This window comes from Convolutriloba macropyga, chromosome 4 (assembly GCF_964194025.1).
Source record: "Convolutriloba macropyga chromosome 4, txConMacr16.3, whole genome shotgun sequence".
Classification (NCBI taxonomy): Eukaryota; Metazoa; Xenacoelomorpha; order Acoela; family Convolutidae; genus Convolutriloba; species Convolutriloba macropyga.
In genome coordinates, this window is record NC_134471.1 from 11,281,281 (window position 1) to 11,304,406 (window position 23,126).

The following is a 23,126-nucleotide window of genomic DNA, read 5'->3' on the forward strand; positions in this document are numbered from 1 at the left end:
TTCTGTCGTTTTACTTTTCAAATGAGTTATTCAGATTTTTATTCAGTATGACAGAGTTTCAACAGCTGCAAATTATTCCGCAGCTAAAATTTTTTTTTCGCTATAATGTTTCTCGAAGAGCTCCAGATTATGTTCTGCAATGTCTTTAGTTTCAAAAGCTGTCCGAAGTCAGTGTAAATTCGTATTTTATTAAACGAGATACAAAAAATTTTGTCGACGAAAAACTTAATAGAGATCTGGCTTTTGCGAATTGGAGGACAGTTTATCAACAAAGAAACTGCGATGAAACATTTGCAGAGTTTAACAGTCTTTTTATGACAACACTTCAAATAAACCTTGGGTGACAAAAGAAATTCAACAGTTAGCTGCTGAGAAACATCGTTACTTCAATTGCTACAAAATGACACACAGTACTGAATCATTTGTGTCATTTAGAAATTATTGCAAGCTTGTAAAGCGAAAATTAAAGGCAGCACAAAATCAATTTTCAGAGGACTTTTTTTATGAAAAATGAAACCTCGAAAGAGAAATAGACTTTCATTCAGAAAAAAAAGGAAAGTAAAACAACAGTCCAAACATCACTGAATTTGATGAAAATGGTGAAAAAAAGCGAAAGACAAAAAATTAATATGCAACGCTTTTAACAGAGTTTTCAGCGAAAGGGACATCTAGAGAGGGCAGGTTGTTCCATTGAGCGTCGAAAAAACAGCGAAAACTTCACGAGTTTAAATTTAGACCTTTTATTTTGGGGAATTATTTAAAGGTATTGACAATCTGGACAACAACAAAGCACCAGGGCTGGGATACATCAATAACCGGTCATTAAGAATTGGAAAAAATGCTATTGGGACACATCTCCAGATTATATTTGTTGTATTCGAGAGAAAGTTTTTCCAACAATTCTTAAGGAAGCACACATCAAACCAATTTTAAAAAAAGGAGATGTTTCTGATTAAACTAATTATCGTCAAATTTGCGTAACGCCATCTTTCCCAAAGTTTTTTGAAAGACTCTAACTTAATCAGTTAGTAGAATATCTTTAAAAGTTTGCTCTCTTGAACAAAAAACAATTCGGTTGCCAATCTAGAAGGCCGTCTACTGATGATGTGTTTTACTTTATTGAGAAATCAAAAGGAAATATGGAAGATAACAACGACACAGATGCTCTGTTCTTAGATCTTGCAAAAGCTTTCTGTTCAATTTCACATGATATCTTTCTCAAGAAAGCTGAAAATTGCAATCTCTTTCAATCAACTATTTTACTTCTCAAATACTTTCTCAAAAATCGAACAAAATGCGTAAAACTGGGTATTGACTTATCAGATAAAATAAACATAAATCATAGTGTTCTACATGCAATTGTGTTAAGACCTCTTTTTTGTTATATGTTAACGACTTTTTGAAAAACTGGAAGGTGAAATGATGTTATTAAATTTGCGGGTGACGCCATTATTATATGCAAATTTGAACGCAATGAAAATGTTCCACAAAAAATTGAAAAAAAATAAGAACAAACAGACAAATACTTGACAGAAAATCAACTCACTTTAAATGCCGCTAAAAACAGAGATGTTATTTTTTACAAATCGTACTAAATCGTATCAAAGTTTTATTTTAAAGGCTCAAGCATGTCGTTTTCTGGGAGTACAAATTGATTCAAACCTAACCTTTGAAAATCACCTGAACTGAGTTTTAATTAAAATGGCTACTGCATTTCGTTCTTCATATCTTGTAAGAAAACACATTCCTTTGAAAGTAAGAATTGATGTTTTCAAGTCAGTTGTACTGTCGCAATTTCTTTCAGTGGAGTACTGTTTCAAACTCTTACAGCGAAAAACATAAGTTGCATAAACAGGCAAATTAACTGGGGAATTAAAGTTTTGTTATTTTCGACAAAAAGTTGAGCACTCCATTGATCTTCTCATTAAGGATCGAATGCTGCCAGCCGAATCGTTTATCTCAAAAGTTAGCCTAATGAAGCTACAAACAGATATAAGACACAGGAAAACAACAGAAAATTTTGAAATGTTTACTAGTCGCCATAACACTAGACAGAACAAAAGAAAAAAAATTATTATAAAAAAGAAAACGAAGTGTCGTAACAAATCTTTAATCTGGAGAAGCGTTCAAGAAAGGAACAAATGCCCTCTTCAATACAAACTTTTAACAGTGAAATATTCTTTAAAAACCTTTTAACCGAGTGTTTGCTCGATCAACACAAGAATGTACCCGTTAATAGACAAATTGGAGCCTTCAAATCCTATTTTTACCTATGAGAACGAACAGTCACAGTTTGAAACTTATTATATTAATAACAATGCTGATTAATTTATTTAACACTTCAAAGCATGTAGATATCTAACCTTAGAGTTATATTCTGAGTAATTTATATGTTTAATTTAAAAAGGTAGTTTAGTAATGGAGTTTTTGGTGTTTCTATGCCCCCCAAGCGCGCCTGTTTTTCTTGCCTGGTAAGGTGCTGTATAACAAAACTAAAGTTTTAATTGTGGTGTCGGCCTACATTGGATCTTCTCATTTTGTGCACCCCCAGTACGTTATGAACCCGCCAGGTATCGAGCACGTGTAATTAGATAGTAAATCGTTCTAAAATATGGGACGCGTGTCTTGGTGATGCATATAATATTCACCCACTAAACTGGGAGGGGCGGGCACAAATGGAAAAGGCTCCTTCAATGTATTGATGTAATCTGTTGCTGATGTAAATGATTTTAATAGCTGCGATAGATGAGCGAGGCTACTGTTGGCCTTCTATTGGCGCATTTTTACGTTTCCAAGTGTTTGGATTTTCTTGGGTATTACACAAATTTATCGGAAATTTGAAAGTAACAATGATCACGACGCTCATCAGGCAAACCATTAGCAATTGAAGCAAGTAAAATCTCTGTGTTTTCGTATCATCTAAAAGGTAAGTCAATGGGGTTTGGCAGATGATCGAATGCATATTGTTTCTAAGCTAGATGAATGTGAAAGCGCTTTTCATCCCTAAATTACGTTCCTCAACAGACCTTGAAGTCTGTCTGAGTGATGCAAATTATATTCAACCATTGTACTGGGAGAGGCGGGCAAAAACGGAAAACCCTCCCAACAGTCAATGTATTGTTGTAATCACTGACTTGATAATCTTTCAGAAGTGATGTCAATTGAGCATGAACACATTAAACTTAGAGGATCAACGGAAATAATTTGCGAACTATTGTGTGAACCCAGTTTCATGACTTTTTTGTAGACTTTCATAGAGTATAAGTAAACCCTAATGGGATCTTTTCCGTTTGTGCCCCCCAGCTTAGTAGGTGCTTATTATTTCCAACCCCAGACGCCCAGACGCACGTGCCATATTTTTACACTTTGATTTAACTTGTAATAACACGTGCTCTGTAACTTGGAAGGGGGCCACAAACGGAGAAAAGATGTTTGTCATAGCTTTTAAGCAAATAACTTTTCTGCTACAGATTACTGCGTGCACAACATAACATATTTGTGAGGCGTTTTCCATAGCATTCTCTACGAGTATGAGGAAAAATGGGATCAAAAGTTGTTCGTATGTCAGCAAAAACAAATGCGAGAGTATGTATCAAAAATGATAGACGGCTTTCGTTACTGGATGCTGAAAAAGAAAGCAGAGAGAATTGTGCTGGTGCTTTGTGATGCAGTAACAGACGAAAGATTTGAAGGATGGCAATTTGATTTGAAATTAGACGATGAAAATATTGCGCCTGATGCGTTAGTATATCCGCATTTATCACTCTGTGGAGCATAGTAGAGAGAAAGAGCAGTTTTCACAGAAAGTTATTTTGTCATTTAAGCGATTTTTTTTCTAATCTTACATCATTTGCCATTTCTAAAATGATATTTGTTGTGCAGTTCAGACTTGCTCAGTATGACACAGTTTCCACAGCTGCAAATTATTCTGCAGCTAAAATTATATTTTTTCGTTATTATGTTTCTCGAAGAGCTCCAGATTGTGTTCTTCAATGTCTTTAGTTTCAAAAACTGTCCGCAGTCAGTGTAAGTTCATATTTTATTAAACGAGATACAAAAAACTCTGTCGATGAAAAATTTAATGGAGATCTGGCTTTTGCCGATTGGAGGACAGTTTATCAACAACAAAACTGCAATGAAATGTTTGCAGAATTTAAGAGTATTTTTTGACAACACTCGAGAAAAACGCACCAACAAAGAAAAAATTAGTTTCCAATATAAACACGACTACTTCAGATAAACCTTGGGTGACAAAAGAAATTCAACAATTAGCTGCTGAGAAAAATCGTTACTTATTTTAGTACAAAGTGACACAAAGTGCTGAATCATTTTTATCATTTAGAAAATATCGCAACCTTGTAAATTAAAGGAAGCACAAAATCAATTTGTGAAAAATGAAACCTCGAAGGAGAAATAGAGTTTCATTCAGAAAAATATGGAAAGAAAAACAAGAGTCCAAACATCACTGAAATTGATGAAAATGGTAAAAAAAAAACGAAAGACAAAAAATCAATATGCAACGCTTTTAACAGTTTTCAGCGAAAGGGACATCTACAGAGGGCAGATTGTTTCATTGAGCATCGAAAAGACAGCGGAAATTTCACGAGTTTAACATTAGACCATTTACTTTGTGAGAAATATTTAAAGGTATTGCCAATCTAGGCAGCAACAAAGCACCAGGGCTGGGATACATCAATAATCGGTCATTAAAATTTGGAAAAAATGCTTTTGGGACACATCTCCAGATTATATTTGACGATTGTATTCGAGAGAAAGTTTTTCCAACAATTCTTAAGGAATCACACATCAAACCAATATTAAAAAAAGGAGATGTTTCTGGTTTAACTAATTATCGTCCAATTTGCGTAACTCCATCTTTCTCAAAGGTTTTTGAAAGACTCTTACTTAATCAGTTAGTAGAATATCTTGAAAAGTTTCCTCTCTTGAACAAAAAACAATTCGATTGCCAATCTAGAAGGTCGTCTACTGATGATGTGTTTTACTTTATTGAAAAAGTAAAAGGAAATATGGAAGATAACAACGACATAGATGCTCTGTTCTTAGATCTTGCAAAAGCTTTCAGTTCTATTTCACATGAGATTTTTCGCAAGAAAGCTGAAAATTGCAATCTTTCTCAATCAACCACTTTACTTCTCAAATACTTTCTCAAAAACCGAACAAAATGCGTAAAACTGGGTATTGACTTATCAGATAAAATAACTATAAATCATGATGTTCTACATGCAATTGTCTTAGAACCTCTTTTTTTGTTATATGTTAATGACTTTTTGAAAAACTGGAAGGTGAAATGATGTTGTCAAATTTGCGGACGACACCAGTATTATATGCAAATTTGAACGTAAGGAAAATGTTCCACAAAAAGTTGAAAAATTATTAGAATAAACAGACAAGTACCTGACAAAAAATCAACTCACTTTAAATGCCGATACAACAGAGATGTTATTTTTTACAAATCGTACTGAATCGTATCAAAAGTTTTCCTTTGAAGGTGAGAAACAACTCATGCAGGTCGTTATCTGGGAGTACAAATTGATTCAAAACTAACCTTTGAAAATCACCTGAACTGAGTTTTAAGCAAAATTGCTGATGCATTTCGTTCTTCATATCTTGTAAGAAATCAAATTTCTTGGAAAGTAAGAATTGATGTTTTCAAGTCAGTTGTACTGTCGCATCTTTCTTTCAGTGGACTTTTCCTTTAAACTCTTATAGCGAAAAACCTAAACTGCATAAATGGGAAAAATATTAACTGGGGAATTAAAGTTTTGTTAATTTCGATAAAAAGTTGACCACTCCACTGATGTTCTCATTAAGGGTCGAATGCTGCCAGCCGAATCGTTTATCTCAAAACTTAGCCTAATGAAGCTACAAACAGATATATGACACTGGGAAACAGCAGAAAATTTTGAAATGTTTACTAGTCGCGATAACACTAGACAGAACAAGAGAACAAAAATTATTATAAAAAAGAAAACGAAGTGTAGTAACAAATCTTTAATCTGGAGAAGCGTTCAAAAATGGAACAAATGCCCTCTTCAATACGGACTTTTAACAGTAAAATTTTCTTTAAAAATGTTTTAACCGAGTGTTTGCTCGATCAACACAAGAAAGTACCCGTTAATAGACAAATTGGAGCCTTCAAATCCTATTTTTACCTATAAGAACGAACAGTCACAATTTGAAGCTTATTATATTAATAACAATACTGATTAATTTATTTAACACTTCAAAGCATGTAGATATCTAACCTGAGGGTTATATTCTGTGTAATTTATATGTTTTTAAAAATGTAGTTTATTAGTGGAATTTTTTTCTATGACCCCCAAGCGCGCGTGCTTTTCTTGCCTGGTAACGTGCTGTATAACAAAACTAAAGTTCTAATTGTGGTGTCGGCCTACTTAACCATAATAGCTGGTGTTTGGATAGCGTCTTTTCCAACATTGGATCTTTTCAATTTGTGCACCCCAGTACGTTATGAACCCGCCAGGTATCGAGCACGTGCAATTAGATAGTAAATCGTTCTAAAATATGGGACGTGTGTCTTGGTGATGCATATAATATTCACCCACTAAACTGGGAGGGGCGGGCACAAATGGAAAAGGCTCATTCAATGTATTGATGTAATCTGTTGCTGATGTAAATGATTTTAATAGCTGGGATAGATGAGCGAGGCTATTGTTGGCCTTCTATTGGCGTATTTTTACGTTTCCAAGTGTTTGGATTTTATTGGGGATTACACAAATTTATCGGAAATTTGAAAGTACCAATGATCACGACGCTCATCAGGCAAACCATTAGCAATTGAAGCAATTAAAATCTCTGTGCTTTCGTATCATCTAAAAGGTAAGTTTATGGGGTTTGGCAGATGATCGAATGCATATTGTTTCTAAGCTAGATGAATGTGAAAGCACCTTTCATCCCTAAAGTACGTTCCTAAACAGACCTTGAAGTCTGTCCGAGTGATGCAAATAATATTCACCCACTGTACTGGGAGGGGCGGGCACAAACGGAAAACCCTCCCAACAGTCAATGTATTGTTGTAATCACTGACTTGATAATCTTTCAGAAGTGATGTCAACTGAGCAACTGAACACATTAAACTTAAAGGGGTCAACGGAAATAATTTGCGAACTATTGTGTGAGTGCAGTTTCATGACTTTTTTGTAGACTGTAATTTAGGATGCAGAAATCGAGGCTGAAATTTAGCCGACATAGAGTATAAGTAAACCTTAATGGGATCTTTTCCGTTTGTGCCCCCCCCCCCCAGCTTAGTAGGTGCTTATTATTTCCACCCCCCCCCCCCCCGACGCACGTGCCTTATTTTTACATTTTGATTTAACATGTAATAACACGTGCTCTGTAACTTGGAAGGGGGGCACAAACGGAAAAGATGTTTGTCATAGCTTTAAAGCAAATAACTTTTCTGTTACAGATTACTGCGTGCACAACATAACATATTTGCGAGGCGTTTTCCATAGCAGTCTCTACGAGTATGAGGAAAAATGGGATCAAAAGGTGTTCGTATGTCAGCAAAAACAAATGCGAGAGTATGTATCAAAAATGATAGACGGCTTTCGTGACTGGATGTTGAAAAAGAAAGCAGAGAGAATTGTGCTGGTGCTTTGTGATGCAGTAACAGACGAAAGATTTGAAAGATGGCAATTTGATTTGAAATTAGACGATGAAAATATTGCGCCTGATGCGTTAGTATATCCGCATTTATCACTCTGTGGAGCATAGTAGAGAGAAAGAGCAGTTTTTACAGAAACTTCTTTTGTCATTTAAGCGATTATTTTTTCGAATCTTACATCATTTACTATATCTAAAATGATATTTGTTGTGCAGTTCAGACTTGCTTGAGGACAGCAACAGTACTTCTTGATAAAGAGGTGCGACGCCTCTAAAGCTGCGATTTGATTTCAAATTAATGGTGCACTTCTCGGTGCATAAATTTGAAAAGCTCAGCATTCAGGTAATTGCGAACACGATTGATTTTTTGGGGTTCCCTTTCTAACCACTTTTGAACTTTGAAACAAGAGTTTAGCAGTGGAGGGCTATTATGAGCGTGAACATGCAGTTATTAGTTGACAATCTGGTGGTGATGATCTTGTTGATCCTTTGTTAATGATTTTTAATAGCTGGGGTAAACGAGTAGAGCTATTGTTGGCCTTCTATAGGCCTTTTTACAATTGCGAGGATTTGGATTTTTATTGGGGAGCTGTTTTCAAGATTTTTTAAATCTGTCAATGAGGAGTCACATTAGAATGGTGATTTTGGCCACGCTAGAGTAGTAAAGGGAGATCACAAGCAACTAATTGAAGCGTGAAAAATGTACTGATTTTAGACGTCAATGGGAAGTTAATGGTTTCTAACTTTTATGTTATGCGTTTTTAAAGATATTAGAAAATTTTTGAGCTTTGCTCGAATTTGTTGTTCTCTTTGTTCTATCACTTATGACAGCTTCCTTTTGGTTTTTATGACTTACAGCACACTACTTGAGCAGCTTTGACTCAGGATTAGAAGCAAGCTCTAATATCGGCTTGGTTCCTTAAGTTGAAACTACAGACCATTGAGCTGTTTTTTTCGAAAGTAACGTAAAGTTTGATCAAAAATGTAATTCTAAATCTTATGAGCGAAAATAATATGTTTGCTGCCGAGCAGTTTGACTTTAGACAAGCGGGATCAACAGCCTTGCCATTACTCCAAGTCGTAAAAGACTGGACAAGACATTTCGACGCTGGAAGTTTGAATGGTTGTTTTTTTGCTTTTTAAAAAGTTTGTGAATGTTCCGCACAGAAGACTAGTGGCCGTGATCTGGATTTGCGGACTCAGAGGCAAAATTTACAAGTGGATAGAAAGCTTATTCATTAATCATAGACAATACGTTGTTGTTAGTGAGAGCGATCAAGTGGCTCCAATGTGAGGAGCGGCATTGCATAGGAAAGCGTTTTAGGCCCACTCTTGTTTATTGTTTACTTCAATGATTTGCCTGAAATGGTCCAAAGCAATTTGCTTGTGTGGGGATTACAGAAAACATTCATCGAAAAATCGAGAGTATTGATGATCACGACGCTCATCAGGAAAGCCATTATCAATTGAAGGGATGGAGTAAAATCGGTGTGCTTTCATATGTGCTCACACACTTGCCACTTACAATTCATTAACATGAGGCTTAAAACGTCTATCGGAGAGCAACGTGGATAGTAATCAGAATGAAAAGACAAGAGCTACGATTGTATATTGAAGTTGTTGTATCTGCCTACACTTGTTCTCTACAGGTCAAGAGGCGGCATGATTAAGACTATCAAGATGGTGAACGAGAAAGTTGGCCATGATCACTCAATGAGCGATCTTTTTTTGAAGAGAACTGGTTACAGTCACACTCGGGGATTTATTCATAAGGTACAAAACAAAAAGTACCCTCTGAAATTGCGTTTTCCCAACGTGGCGTGATCAAGTGAAATAGCCTCTCCTGCGAAATCGTAGAAACTGATAGCGTGCTAGAATTAAAGGTCAGATTGGACACTCATCTAGAAGACTTCGTTTCGCATGGCCCAATTGTGCTGCTTGTCCAGTGAGTGATGTTACAAAAAATGTAGACATTGTCTAAGCGTGAAAAATGTACTTATTTTAGACGTGAATGGGAAGTTAATGGTTTCTAACTTTTATGTTATCCGTTTTTAAAAGATATTAGAAAATTTTTGAGCTTGCTCGAATTTGTTGTTCTCTTTGTTCTATCACTTATGACAGCTTCCTTTTGGTTTTTATGACTTATAGCACACTACTTGAGCAGCTTTGACTGAGGATTAGAAGCAAGCTCTAATATCGGCTTGGTTCCTTAAGTTGAAACTACAGACCATTGAGTTGTTTTTTTCGAAAGTAACGTAAAATTTGATCAAAAATGTAATTCTAAATCTTATGAGCGAAAATAATATGTTTGCTGACGAGCAGTTTGACTTTAGACAAGCGGGATCAACAGCCCTGCCATTACTCCAAGTCGTAAAAGACTGGACAAGACATTTCGGCGCTAGAAGTTTGAATGGTTGTTTTCTTGCTTTTTAAAAAGTTTGTGAATGTTCCGCACAGAAGACTAGTGGCCGTGATCTGGATATGCGGACTCAGAGGCAAAATTTACAAGTGGGTAGAAAGCTTCTTCATTAATCAAAGACAATACGTTGTTGTTAGTGATAGCGATCAAGTGGCTCCAATGTGAGGAGCGGCATTATATAGGGAAGCGTTTTAGGCCCACTCTTGTTGATTGTTTACTTCAATGATTTGCCTGAAATGGTCCAAAGCAATGTGCTTGTGTGTGGATTACAGAAAATATTGATCGAAAAATCGAGAGTAACGATGATCACGACGCTCATCAGGAAAGCCATTATCAACTGAAGGGATGGAGTAAAATCGGTGTGCTTTCATATGTGCTCACACACTTGCCACTTACAATTCATTAACATGAGGCTTAAAACGTCTATCGGAGACCAACGTAGATAGTAATCAGAATGAAAAGACAAGAGCTACGATTGTATATTGAAGTTGTTGTATCTGCCTACACTGGTTCTCTACAGGTCAAGAGGCGACATGATTAAGACTATCAAAATGGTGAACGAGAAAGTTGGCCATGACCACTCAATGAGCGATCTTTTTTATTGAAGAGAACTGGTTACAGTCACACTCGGGGATTTATTCATAAGGTGCAAAACAAAAAGTACCATCTGAAATTTGCGTTTTCCCAACGTGGCGTGATCAAGTGAAATAGCCTCTCCTGTGAAGTCGTAGAAACTGATAGCGTGCTAGAATTAAAGGTCAGATTGGACACTCATCTAGAAGACTTCGTTTCGCATGGGTTGACCAAATTGTGCTGCTTGTCCAATGAGTGATGTAACAAAAAATTGTAGACATTGTCTAAGCGTGAAAAATGTACTTATTTTAGACGTCAATGGGAAGTTAATGGTTTCTAAATTTTATGTTATCCGTTTTTAAAAGATATTAGAAAATTTTTGAGCTTTGCTCGAATTTGTTGTTCTCTTTGTTCTATCACTTATGACAGCTACCTTCTGGTTTTTATGACTTACAGCACACTACTTGAGCAGCGTTGACTGAGGATTAGAAGCAAGCTCTAATATCGGCTTTGTTCCTTAAGTTGAAACTAAAGACCATTGAGCTTTTTTTTCGAAAGTAACGTAAAGTTTGATCAAAAATGTAATTCTAAATCACATGAGCGAAAATCACATTTGCTGATGATCAGTTTGACTTTAGACAAGCGGAATCAACAGCCTTGCCATTACTCCAAATGGTAAAAGAGTGGACAAGACATTTCGACGCTGGAAGTTTGAATGGTTGTTTTCTTGCTTTTTAAAAAATTTTGTGAATGTTCCGCACAGAAGACTAATGGCCGTGATCTGGATTTGCGGACTCAGAGGCAAAATTTACAAGTGGATAGAAAGCTTCTTCATTAAATATAGACAATACCTTGTTGTTAGTGAGAGCGATCAAGTGGCTCCAATTTGAGGAGCGGCATTCCATAGGGAAGCGTTTTAGGCCCACTCTTGTTTATTGTTTACTTCAATGATTTGCCTGAAATGGTCCAAAGCAATGTGCTTGTGTGGGGATTACAAAAAATATTGATCGAAAAATCGAGAGTAACGATGATCACAACGCTCATCAGGAAAGCCATTATCAACTGAAGGGATGGAGTAAAATCGGTGTGCTTTCATATGTGCTCACACACTTGCTGCTTACAATTCATTAACATGAGGCTTAAAACGTCTATCGGAGAGCAACTTGGATAGTAATCAGAATGAAAAGACAAGAGCTACGATTGTATATTGAAGTTGTATCTGCCTACCCTGGTTCTCTACAGTTCAAGAGGCGACATGATTAAGACTATCAAGATGGTGAAAGAGAAAGTTGGCCATGATCACGCAATGAGCGATCTTATTTTGAAGAGAACTGGTTACAGTCACACTCGGGGATTTATTCATAAGGTACAAAATAAAAAGTACCATCTGAAATTTGCGTTTTCCCAACGTGGCGTGATCAAGTGAAATAGCCTCTCCTGTGAAGTCGTAGAAACTGATAGCGTGCTAGAATTAAAGGTCAGATTGGACACTCATCTAGAAGACTTCGTTTCGCATGGTTTGGCCAAATTGTGCTACTTGTCCAATGAGTGATGTAACAAAATTGTAGACATTGTCTAAGCGTGAAAAATGTACTTATTTTAGACGTCAATGGGAAGTTAATGGTTTCTAACTTTTATGTTATCCGTTTTAAAAGATATTAGAAAATTTCTGAGCTTTGCTCGAAATTGTTTTTCTCTTTGTTCTATCACTTATGACAGCTTCCTTTTGGTTTTTATGACTTACAGCACAGTGCTTGAGCAGCGTTGACTGAGGATTAGAAGCAAGCTCTAATATCGGCTTGGTTCCTTAAGTTGAAACTACAGACCATTAAGTTGTTTTTTTCGAAAGTAAAGTTTGATCAAAAATGTAATTCTAAATCACATGAGCGAAAATAATATGTTTTTTGACGAGCAGTTTGACTTTAGACAAGCGGGATCAACAGCCTTGCCATTACTCCAATTCGTAAAAGACTGGACAAGATATTTCGACGCTGGAAGTTTGAATGGTTGTTTTCTTGCTCTTTAAAAAGCTGGTGAATGTTCCGCACAGAAGACTAGTGGCCGTGATCTGGATTTTCGGACTTAGAGGCAAAATTTACAAGTGGATAGAAAGCTTCTTCATTAATCATAGACAATACGTTGTTGTTAGTGAGAGCGATCAAGTGGCTCCAATGTGAGGAGCGGCATTCCATAGGGAAGCGCTTTAGGCTCACTCTTGTTTATTGTTTACTTCAATGATTTGCCTGAAATGGTCCAAAGCAATGTGCTTGTGTGGGGATTATAGAAAATATTGATCGAAAAATCGAGATCACGACGCTCATCAGGAAAGACATTATCAACTGAAGGGATGGAGTAAAATCGGTGTGCTTTCATATGTGCTCACACACTTGCCACTTACAATTCATTAACATGAGGCTTAAAACGTCTATCGTAGAGCAACTTGGATAGTAACCAGAATGAAAAGACAAGAGCTACGATTGTATATTGAAGTTGTTGTATCTGCCTACCCTGTTTCTCTACAGGCCAAGAGGCGAAATGATTAAGACTATCAAGATGGTGAACGAGAAAGTTGGCCATGATCACTCATTGAGCGATCTTTTTTTGAAGAGAACTGGTTACAGTCACACTCGGGGATTTATTCATAAGGTACAAAACAAAAAGTACCATCTGAAATTTGCGTTTTCCCAACGTGGCGTGATCAAGTGAAATAGCCTCTCCTGTGAAGTCGTAGAAACTGATAGCGTGCTAGAATTAAAGGTCAGATTGGACACTCATCTAGAAGACTTCGTTTCGCATGGGTTGGCCAAATTGTGCTGCTTGTCCAATGAGTGATGTAACAAAAAATTGTAGACATTGTCTAAGCGTGAAAAATGTACTTATTTTAGACGTCAATGGGAAGTTAATGGTTTCTAACTTTTATGTTATCCGTTTTTAAAAGATATTAGAAAATTTCTGAGCTTTGCTCGAATTTGTTGTTCTCTTTGTTCTATCACTTATGACAGCTTCCTTTTGGTTTTTATGACTTACAGCACACTACTTGAGCAGCGTTGACTGAGGATTAGAAGCAAGCTCTAATATCGGCTTGGTTCCTTAAGTTGAAACTACAGACCATTAAGCTGTTTTTTCGAAAGTAACGTAAAGTTTGATCAAAAATGTAATTCTAAATCACATGAGTGCTGACGAGCAGTTTGACTTTAGACAAGCGGGATCAACAGCCTTGCCATTACTCCAAATCGTAAAAGACTGGACAAGATACTTCGACGCTGGAAGTTTGAATGGTTGTTTTCTTGCTTTTTAAAAAGCTGGTGAATGTTCCGCACAGAAGACTAGTGGCCGTGATCTGGATTTTCGGACTTAGAGGCAAAATTTACAAGTGGATAGAAAGCTTCTTCATTGATCATAGACAATACGTTGTTGTTAGTGAGAGCGATCAAGTGGCTCCAATGTGAGGAGCGGCATTCCATAGGGAAGCGTTTTAGGCCAACTCTTGTTTATTGTTTACTTCAATGATTTGCCTGAAATGGTCCAAAGCAATGTGCTTGTGTGGGGATTACAGAAAATATTGATCGAAAAATCGAGATCACGGCGCTCATCAGGAAAGCCATTATCAACGGAAGGGATGGAGTAAAATCGGTGTGCTTTCATATGTGCTCACATACTTGCCACTTACAATTCATTCCCATGAGGCTTAAAACGTCTATCGGAGAGCAACTTGGATAGTAATCAGAATGAAAAGACAAGCGCTACGATTGTATATTGAAGTTGTTGTATCTGCCTATCCTGGTTCTCTACAGGTCAAGAGGCGACATGATTAAGACTATCAAGATGGTGAACGAGAAATTTGGCCATGATCACTCAATGAGCGATCTTTTTTTGAAGAGAACTGGTTACAGTCACACTCGGGGATTTATTCATAAGGTACAAAACAAAAAGTACCATCTGAAATTGCGTTTTCCCAACGTGGCGTGATCAAGTGAAATAGCCTCTCCTGTGAAGTCGGAGAAACTGATAGCGTGCTAGAATTAAAGGTCAGATTGGACACTCATCTAGAAGACTTCGTTTCGCATGGGTTGGCCAAATTGTGCTGCTTGTCCAATGAGTGATGTAACAAAAAATTGTAGACATTGTCTAAGCGTGAAAAATGTACTTATTTTAGACGTCATTGGGAAGTTAATGGTTTCTAACTTTTATGTTATCCGTTTTTAAAAGATATTAGAAAATTTCTGAGCTTTGCTCGAATTTGTTGTTCTCTTTGTTCTATCACTTATGACAGCTTCCTTTTGGTTTTTATGACTTACAGCACACTACTTGAGCAGCGTTGATTGAGGATTAGAAGCAAGCTCTAATATCGGCTTGGTTCCTTAAGTTGAAACTACAGACCATTAAGCTGTTTTTTTCGAAAGTAACGTAAAGTTTGATCAAAAATGTAATTCTAAATCACATGAGCGAAAATAATATGTTTGCTGACGAGCAGTTTGACTTTAGACAAGCGGGATCAACAGCCTTGCCATTACTCCAAATCGTAAAAGACTGGACAAGATATTTCGACGCTGGAAGTTTGAATGGTTGTTTTCTTGCTTTTTAAAAAGCTGGTGAATGTTCCGCACAGAAGACTAGTGGCCGTGATCTGGATTTTTGGACTTAGAGGCAAAATTTACAAGTGGATAGAAAGCTTCTTCATTAATCATAGACAATACGTTGTTGTTAGTGAGAGCGATCAAGTTGCTCCAATGTGAGGAGCAGCATTCCATAGGGAAGCGTTTTAGGCCCACTCTTGTTTATTGTTTACTTCAATGATTTGCCTGAATTGGTCTTAAGCAATGTGCTTGTGTGGGGATTACGGAAAATATCGATCGAAAAATCGAGAGTAACGATGATCACGACGCTCATCAGGAAAGCCATTATCAATTGAAGGGATGGAGTAAAATCGGTGTCCTTTCATATGTGCTCACACACTTGCCGCTTACAATTCAATAACATGAGGCTTAAAACGTCTATCGGAGAGCAACGTGGATAGTGATTAGAATGAAAAGACAAGAGCAACGATTGTATATTGAAGTTGTTGTATCTGCCTGCACTTGTTCTCTACAGGTCAAGAGGCGACATGATTAAGACTATCAAGATGGTGAACGAGACAGTTGCTCATGATCACTCAATGAGCGATCTTTTTTTTGAAGAGAACTGGTCACAGTCACACTCGGGGATTTATTCATAAGGTGCAAAATAAAAAGTACCATCTGAAATTTGCGTTTTTCCAACGTGGCGTGACCAAGTGAAATAGCCTCTCCTGCGAAGTCGTAGAAACTGATAGCGTGCTAGAATTAAAGGTCGGATTGGACACTCATCTAGAAGACTTCCTTTCGCATGGGTTGGCCAAATTGTGCTGCATGTCCAATGAGTGATGTAACAAAAAATGTAGACATTGTCTGAGCGTGAAAAATGTACTTATTTTAGACATCAATGGGAAGTTAATGGTTTCTAACTTTTATGTTATCCGTTTTTAAAAGATATTAGAAAATTTCTGAGCTTTGCTCGAATTTGTTGTTCTCTTTGTTCTATCACTTATGACAGCTTCCTTTTTGTTTTTATGACTTACAGCACACTACTTGAGCAGCGTTGATTGAGGATTAGAAGCAAGCTCTAATATCGGCTTGGTTCCTTAAGTTGAAACTACAGACCATTAAGCTGTTTTTTTTCGAAAGTAACGTAAAGTTTGATCAAAAATGTACTTCTAAATCACATGAGCGAAAATAATATGTTTGCTGACGAGCAGTTTGACTTTAGACAAGCGGGATCGACAGCCTTGCCATTACTCCAAGTCGTAAAAGACTGGACAAGACATTTCGACGCTTGAAGTTTGAATTGTCGTTTTCTTGCTTTTTAAAAAGTTTGTGAATGTTCCGCACAGAAGACCAGTGGCCGTGATCTGGATTTGCGGACTTAGAGGCAAAATTTACAAGTGGATTGAAAGCTTCTTCATTAATCATAGACAATACGTGGTTAGTGAGAGCGATCAAGTGGCTCCAATGTGAGGAGCGGCATTCCATAGGGAAGCGTTTTAGGCCCACTCTTGTTTATTGTTTACTTCAATGATTTGCCTGAAATGGTCCAAAGCAATGTGCTTGTGGGGATTACGGAAAATATCGATCGAAAAATCGAGAGTAACGATGATCACGACGCTCATCAGGAAAGCCATTATCAATTGAAGGGATGGAGTAAAATCGGTGTGCTTTCATATGTGCTCACACACTTGCCACTTACAATTCATTAACATGAGGCTTAAAACGTCTATCGGAGAGCAACGTGGATAGTAATCAGAATGAAAAGACAAGAGCTACGATTGTATATTGCAGTTGTTGTATCTGCCTACACTTGTTCTCTACAGGTCAAGAGGCGACATGATTAAGACTATCAAGATGGTGAACGAGACAGTTGGCCATGATCACTCAATGAGCGATCTTTTTTTGAAGAGAACTGGTTACAGTCACACTCGGGGATTTATTCATAAGGTGCAAAAAGTACCATCTGAAATTTGCGTTTTTCCAACGTGGCGTGATCAAGTGAAATAGCCTCTCCTGCGAAGTCGCAGAAACTGACAGCTTGCTAGAATTAAAGGTCAGATTGGACACTCATCTAGAAGACTTCGTTTCGCATGGGTTGGCCAAATTGTGCTGCTTGCCCAATGAGTGATGTAACAAAAAATGTAGACATTGTCTGAGCGTGAAAAATGTACTTATTTTAGACATCAATGGGAAGTTAATGGTTTCTAACTTTTATGTTATCCGTTTTTAAAAGATATTAGAAAATTTCTGAGCTTTGCTCGAATTTGTTGTTCTCTTTGTTCTATCACTTATGACAGCTTCCTTTTTGTTTTTATGACTTACAGCACACTACTTGAGCAGCGTTGACTGAGGATTAGAAGCAAGCTCTAATATCGGCTTGGTTCCTTAAGTTGAAACTACAGACCATTAAGCTGTTTTTTTTCGAAAGTAACGTAAAGTTTGATCAAAAATGTACTTCTAAATCACATGAGCGAAAATAATATGTTTGCTGACGAGCAGTTTGACTTTAGACAAGCGGGATCGACAGCCTTGCCATTACTCCAAGTCGTAAAAGACTGGACAAGACATTTCGACGCTTGAAGTTTGAATTGTCGTTTTCTTGCTTTTTAAAAAGTTTGTGAATGTTCCGCACAGAAGACCAGTGGCCGTGATCTGGATTTGCGGACTTAGAGGCAAAATTTACAAGTGGATTGAAAGCTTCTTCATTAATCATAGACAATACGTGGTTAGTGAGAGCGATCAAGTGGCTCCAATGTGAGGAGCGGCATTCCATAGGGAAGCGTTTTAGGCCCACTCTTGTTTATTGTTTACTTCAATGATTTGCCTGAAATGGTCCAAAGCAATGTGCTTGTGGGGATTACGGAAAATATCGATCGAAAAATCGAGAGTAACGATGATCACGACGCTCATCAGGAAAGCCATTATCAATTGAAGGGATGGAGTAAAATCGGTGTGCTTTCATATGTGCTCACACACTTGCCACTTACAATTCATTAACATGAGGCTTAAAACGTCTATCGGAGAGCAACGTGGATAGTAATCAGAATGAAAAGACAAGAGCTACGATTGTATATTGCAGTTGTTGTATCTGCCTACACTTGTTCTCTACAGGTCAAGAGGCGACATGATTAAGACTATCAAGATGGTGAACGAGACAGTTGGCCATGATCACTCAATGAGCGATCTTTTTTTGAAGAGAACTGGTTACAGTCACACTCGGGGATTTATTCATAAGGTGCAAAAAGTACCATCTGAAATTTGCGTTTTTCCAACGTGGCGTGATCAAGTGAAATAGCCTCTCCTGCGAAGTCGCAGAAACTGACAGCTTGCTAGAATTAAAGGTCAGATTGGACACTCATCTAGAAGACTTCGTTTCGCATGGGTTGGCCAAATTGTGCTGCTTGCCCAATGAGTGATGTAACAAAAAATGTAGACATTGTCTAATTGTGAAAAATGTACTTATTTTAGACGTCAATGGGAAGTTAATGGTTTGTAAATTTTATGTTATGCGTTTTTAAAAGATATTAGAAAATTTCTGAGCTTTGCTCGAATTTGTTGTTCTCTTTGTTCTATCACTTATGACAGCTTCCTTTTGGTTTTTATGACTTACAGCACACTACTTGAGCAGCGTTGACTGAGGATTAGAAGCAAGCTCTAATATCGGCTTGGATCCTTAAGTTGAAACTACAGACCATTAAGCTGTTTTTTTCGAAAGTAACGTAAAGTTTGATCAAAAATAAACTTCTAAATCACATGAGCGAAAATAATATGTTTGCTGACGAGCAGTTTGACTTTAGACAAGCGGGATCAACAGCCTTGCCATTACTCCAAGCCGTAAAAGACTGGACAAGACATTTCGACGCTGGAAGTTTGAATTGTTGTTTTCTTGCTTTTTAAAAAGTTTGTGAATGTTCCGCCCAGACCAGTGGCCGTGATCTGGATTTGCGGACTTAGAGGCAAAATTTACAAGTGGATAGAAAGCTTATTCATTAATCATAGACAATACATTGTTGTTTGTGCGAGCGATCAAGTGGCTCCAATGTGAGGAGCGGCATTCCATAGGGAAGCGTTTTAATCCCACTCTTGTTTATTGTTTACTTCAATGATTTGCCTGAAATGGTCCAAAGCAATGTGCTTGTGTGGGGATTACGGAAAATATTGATCGAAAAATCGAGAGTAACGATGATCACGACGCTCATAAGGAAAGCCATTATCAATTGAAGGGATGGAGTAAAATTGGTGTGCTTTCATATGTGCTCACACACTTGCCACTTACAATTCATTAACATGAGGCTTAAAACGTCTATCGGAGAGCAACGTAGATAGTAATCAGAATGAAAAGACAAGAGCTACGATTGTATATTGAAGTTGTTGTATCTGCCTACACTGGTTCTCTACAGGTCAAGAGGCGAGATGATTAAGACTATCAAGATGGTGAACGAGACAGTTGGCCATGATCACTCAATGAGCGATCTTTTTTTGAAGAGAACCGGTTACAGTCACACTCAGGGATTTATTCATAAGGTGCAAAACAAAAAGTACCATCTGAAATTTGCGTTTTCCCAACGTGGCGTGATCAAGTGAAATAGCCTCTCCTGCGAAGTCATAGAAACTGATAGCGTGCTAGAATTAAAGGTCAGGTTGGACACTCATCTACAAGACTTCGTTTCGCATGGGTTGGCTTAATTGTGCTGCTTGTCCAATGAGTGATGTAACAAAAAATTGTAGACATTGTCTAAGCGTGAAAAATGTACTTATTTTAGACGTCAATGGGAAGTTAATGATTTCTAACTTTTATTTTATCCGTTTTTAAAAGATATTACAAAATTTTTGAGCTTTGCTCGAGTTTGTTGTTCTCTTTGTTCTATCACTTATGACAGCTTCCTTTTGGTTTTTATGACTTACAGCACACTGCTTGAGCAGCGTTGACTGAGGATTAGAAGCAAGCTCTAATATCGGCTTGGTTCCTTAAATTGAAATTGCAGACCATTAAGCTGTTTTTTTCGAAAGTAACGTAAAGTTTGATCAAAAAAGTAATTCTAAATCACATGAGCGAAAACAATATGTTTGCTGACGAGCAGTTTGACTTAAGATAAGCGGGATCAACAGCCTTGCCATTACTCCAAGTCGTAAAAGACTGGACAAGACATTTCGGCGCTAGAAGTTTGAATGGTTGTTTTCTTGCTTTTTAAAAAGTTTGTGAATGTTCCGCACAGAAGACTAGTGGCCGTGATCTGGATATGCGGACTCAGAGGCAAAATTTACAAGTGGGTAGAAAGCTTCTTCATTAATCATAGACAATACGTGGTTGTTTGTGAGAGCGATCAAGTGGCTCCAATGTGAGAAGCGGCATTCCATAGGGAAGCGTTTTAGGCCCACTCTTGTTTATTGTTTACTTCAATGATTTGCCTGAAATGGTCCAAAGCAATGTGCTTCTTTGGGGATTACGGAAAATATTAATCGAAAAATCGAGAGTAACGATGATCACGACGCTCATCAGGAAAGCCATTATCAATTGAAGGGATGGAGTAAAATCGGTGTGCTTTCATATGTGCTCACACACTTGCCACTTACAATTCATTAACATGAGGCTTAAAACGTCTGTCGGACAGCAACGTGGATAGTAATCAGAATGAAAAGACAAGAGCTACGATTGTATATTCAAGTTGTTGTATCTGCCTGCACTTGTTCTCTACAGGTCAATAGGCGACATGATTAAGACTATCAAGATGGTGAACGAGAAAGTTGGCCATGATCACTCAATGAGCGATCTTTTTTTGAAGAGAACTCGTTACGGTCACACTCAGGGATTTATTCATAAGGTGCAAAACAAAAAGTACCATCTGAAATTTGCGTTTTCCCAACGTGGCGTGATCAAGTGAAATAGCCTCTCCTGCGAAGTCATAGAAACTGATAGCGTGCTAGAATTAAAGGTCAGATTGGACACTCATCTAGAAGACTTCGTTTCGCATGGGTTGGCCAAATTGTGCTGCTTGTCCAATGAGTGATGTAACAAAAAATTGTAGACATTGTCTAAGCGTGAAAAATGTACTTATTTTAGACGTCAATGAGAAGTTAATGGTTTCTAACTTTTATGTTATCCGTTTTTAAAAGGTATTAGAAAATTTTTGAGCTTTGCTCGAAATTGTTGTTCTCTTTGTTCTATCACTTATGACAGCTTCCTTTTGGTTTTTATGACTTACAGCGCACTACTTGAGCAGCGTTGACTGAGGATTAGAAGCAAGCTCTAATATCGGCTTGGTTCCCTAACTTGAACCTACAGACCATTGAGCTGTTTTTTCGAAAGTAACGTAAAGTTTGATCAAAAATGTAATTCTAAATCACATAAGCGAAAATATTTTGTTTGCTGACGAGCACTTTGACTTTAGACAAGCGGGATCAACAGCTTTGCCATTACTCCAAGTCGTAAAAGACTGGAAAGATATTTCGACGCTGGATTTGAATGGTTGTTTTCTTGCTTTTTAAGAAGTTTGAATGTTCCGCACAGAAGACTAGTGGCCGTGATCTGGATTTGCGGACTTAGAGGCAAAATTTACAAGTGGATAGAAAGCTTTTTCATTAATCATAGACAATACGTTGTTGTTAGTGAGAGCGATCAAGTTGCTCCAATGTGAGGAGCGGCATTCCATAGGGAAGCGTTTTAGGCCCACTCTTGTTTAGTGTTTATTTCAATGATTTGCCTGAAATGGTCCAAAGCAATGTGCTTGTGGGGATTACGGAAAATATCGATCGAAAAATCGAGAGTAACGATGATCACGACGCTCATCAGGAAAGCCATTATCAATTGAAGGGATGGAGTAAAATCGGTGTGCTTTCATATGTGCTCACACACTTGCCACTTACAATTCATTAACATGAGGCTTAAAACGTCTATCGGAGAGCAACGTGGATAGTAATCAGAATGAAAAGACAAGAGCTACGATTGTATATTGAAGTTGTTGTATCTGCCTACACTTGTTCTCTACAGGTCAAGAGGCGGCATGATTAAGACTATCAAGATGGTGAACGAGAAAGTTGGCCATGATCACTCAATGAGCGATCTTTTTTTGAAGAGAACTGGTTACAGTCACACTCGGGGATTTATTCATAAGGTACAAAACAAAAAGTACCCTCTGAAATTGCGTTTTCCCAACGTGGCGTGATCAAGTGAAATAGCCTCTCCTGTGAAGTCGGAGAAACTGATAGCGTGCTAGAATTAAAGGTCAGATTGGACACTCATCTAGAAGACTTCGTTTCGCATGGGTTGGCCAAATTGTTCTGCTTGTGCAATGAGTGATGTAACAAAAAATTGTAGACATTGTCTAAGCGTGAAAAATGTACTTATTTTAGACGTCAATGGGAAGTTAATGGTTTCTATCTTTTATGTTATCCGTTTTTAAAAGATATTAGAAAATTTCTGAGCTTTGCTCGAATTTGTTGTTCTCTTTGTTCTATCACTTATGACAGCTTCCTTTTGGTTTTTATGACTTACAGCACACTACTTGAGCAGCTTTGACTCAGGATTAGAAGCAAGCTCTAATATCGGCTTGGTTCCCTAAGTTGAACCTACAGACCATTGAGCTGTTTTTTCGAAAGTAACGTAAAGTTTGATCAAAAATGTAATTCTAAATCACATGAGCGAAAATAATGTTTGCTGACGAGCAGTTTGTCTTTAGACAAGCGGGATCAACAGCCTTGCCATTACTCCAAGTCGTAAAAGACTGGACAAGACATTTCGACGCTGGAAGATTGAATGGTTGTTTTCTTGCTTTTTAAAAAGTTTGTGAATGTTCCTTCCGCACAGAAGACTAGTGGCCGTGATCTGGATTTGCGGACTTAGAGGCAAAATTTACAAGTGGATAGAAAGCTTCTTCATTAATCATAGACAATACGTGGTTGTTAGTGAGAGCGATCAAGTGGCTCCA

General features: G+C 37.5%; 1 protein-coding gene across 1 annotated transcript in view; it reads left to right on the top strand.

The window, feature by feature from the left end:
- Positions 1–7,062: 7,062 nt before the first annotated feature.
- Positions 7,063–23,126, top strand: part of LOC142338251 (mitotic spindle assembly checkpoint protein MAD2A-like) — a 29,101-nt gene continuing 13,037 nt past the window's right edge. The window contains exons 1-2 of the mRNA XM_075387921.1: positions 7,063–7,156; positions 7,451–7,721. Coding sequence (XP_075244036.1) covers positions 7,090–7,156; positions 7,451–7,721 — 338 coding nt within the window. The 5' untranslated portion in view covers positions 7,063–7,089. The remainder of the gene's footprint in view (positions 7,157–7,450; positions 7,722–23,126) is intronic.